General features: G+C 33.2%; 1 protein-coding gene across 2 annotated transcripts in view; it reads left to right on the top strand.

Moving 5' to 3' along the window:
* LOC102674732 (tachykinin-like peptides receptor 99D) overlaps positions 1-2,315 on the top strand; it is a 32,380-nt gene that overhangs the window by 19,610 nt on the left and 10,455 nt on the right. The window contains exon 2 of one of the 2 annotated variants that reach the window (XM_006612268.2): positions 1,291-1,509. The exons of the other annotated variant lie outside the window; for it this stretch is intronic. Within the exon in view, the coding sequence (XP_006612331.1) occupies positions 1,291-1,509 (219 nt within the window). The remainder of the gene's footprint in view (positions 1-1,290; positions 1,510-2,315) is intronic. 2 annotated transcript variants of the gene reach the window in all.

The following is a 2,315-nucleotide window of genomic DNA, read 5'->3' as shown; positions in this document are numbered from 1 at the left end:
AAAAAAAAAAAAAAAAAAAAAAAACACTGGCTGATCATTAGTCAAATGGCGACGATAGTGTTGGGTATGTACCGCCGACGAAATATGAACAAATCCAAGCAAGGTGCGTCGAAAAAAGTTTGTTCAATATAATAAAAACTTTTTTTCGAAAAAAAAATTATATTGAATTAACTTTTATTCAGAAACAATGAATAAACTAATTAATTGTTATTCGTAGATTAATTCATTCTTTATCATCCTCTCTTTTTGTCAAATTTTTTCTCTTTCCTCGCCTATCCTTCTTTGTCATCCTCCTCTTCTCCTTCTTTATTAATATTTCTCTTTCTTTTTCATTTTCATTCTGTCTCTTCTTCGTCAATCTTTTTCCCATTCTCATCCCTATTCTTCCTTTATCCTTCTACTCACCTTCAAGAGGAGGAAAAGAGAAAAATTAATAAAAAGGGAACGAAGAGGAATCGATAAAGGAAGAAAGGAGAAGGATGACAAAAAAAAGTAGACAAAATGATAAAGGACGATAAGAACGATAAGGACGAAAATAACAAAGGAAGATGAATGGCAATGAAACGATGATAATAAAAGAATATGATGACACGGCATAAGGGAGGATGAAAATGACAAGAGTAGGAAGAGGTTTGACAAGAAGGAGGATGAGGATGACAAAAGAAAGGGAACGAGGAAAAAAGAAGGGATGACAAAGGAAGTGAGAAGAAAAATGACAAAGGAGATGAAAGAAGAGGAAGATAAAAAAGGAGAATGCAATTTTGCAATTAATTATTCACAATTCCTGAATTCAATAATTCGATAATTCAATAATTTTCTTTTTCGATAAAAAAATATTTAATTTCTATCGTACAGATTTTCTTTCACACACACTGTTTTGAATTTGTACAACTATACAATCGAGTCTTTACTGTATTTTTTAATAAAGCCATAACCTGTGTTCCCATATTTTCGAGACACCCTATATTATCATTTGATCTGAAAAATTATTTTCAAAAGCAGTGGATATTAAAAGCTTCCAAAAACATTCTTTCTAAATATCTATATCTTCTCTGATATATAAATAAGATGGACACGATATAGTCCAAATAAAATCTATCGGAAAACATCGTTTCGACTACGTATCTGTATCAACCCTCTCAAAAACCTGGGAGGAGACAAAGAAATTTTCGCGTGTTCCAACTTGATGCGACGAGGATTTGATTAATTGATGATCACGAATTTCTTTTGAACAAATTTTATTTTTTGTGACAAATTTTAATTATTAACGCGGTGTCGTCTGTTTTCCAGATACATGGCCATAATGAACCCTTTGAGGCCGCGCATGGGTAAAAGGGCCACGATTTGCATAGCCATCGTGATCTGGATCGTGGGGGCCGTCTTGTCGCTGCCGATGCTACTCTTCTACAGGACGTACACCCAAAATTTCGTGAATGGCGAAGTACGGGTTGTCTGCTACGGCGATTTCCCGAACAGGGACGACAACGGTCTCAGTTACGACGAATACCTGTGAGCTTATCTCTCTTAACCAACCCTAATTTGCCTAATCAATTTATAATTACAAGATTCTTTATTTGCTTCTGTATTTTATTTAGGAGGATACGTATCGAAGTTTTCTTAATAAATTTAATATTAATATAATATGTACAACAAATATAAATTTCTGGTCTAGAGAAAGATTTTAATTCGATGTCGAGTAATATTTCCACATTGAACTTCTACCATCGTTCCCTACATTAAGCCACAATTAAAGACAAATTTTACGATAAAATACTCACGTTGACGTGAATCTCGTTTACAGAGGAGTTTTAATTGCATCTTCCTCGCCAGAGGAACTAATAACTGTCTTGTTTTAACGAATCTGCTGCTAATGATTACTTTTTTTCTTCTTCTTCGCTTTATCGTTTCCGAGATACAGAGAGTGGCCTGTCCTCTTTCAACAGGATTAATTCCTGTGAAACGAAGTTTCTTGAATCACGTATCGCTTCTCATACCGTTGTATATACCTAAGGAATTTTTTTCTTTTATATATATTTATTCTATTCTTTTCTTTTAAAATAGAGTAAAAGATAAATGTAGGTTTCACAGAGATAGATGCAAAATTAGGGAAAGTAGAAATTGATAGAACTTTCTGCCAAATATGCTTTCCAAGCATAGGTAAATTAGGTGATATCGCGTTAAATTTATGCTATTCTTTTCTTTTAAAATAGGATAAAGGATAAATATAGGTTTCACAGAGATAGGTGCAAAATTAGGAAAAGTAGAAATTGATAGAACTTTCTGTCAAATATGGTTTCCAAGCATAGGCAAATTAG

The sequence above is a fragment of the Apis dorsata genome, unplaced genomic scaffold (genome assembly GCF_000469605.1).
Source record: "Apis dorsata unplaced genomic scaffold, Apis dorsata 1.3 scaffold_102, whole genome shotgun sequence".
Classification (NCBI taxonomy): Eukaryota; Metazoa; Arthropoda; class Insecta; order Hymenoptera; family Apidae; genus Apis; species Apis dorsata.
This window is presented reverse-complemented; position numbering and strand designations above follow the sequence as displayed.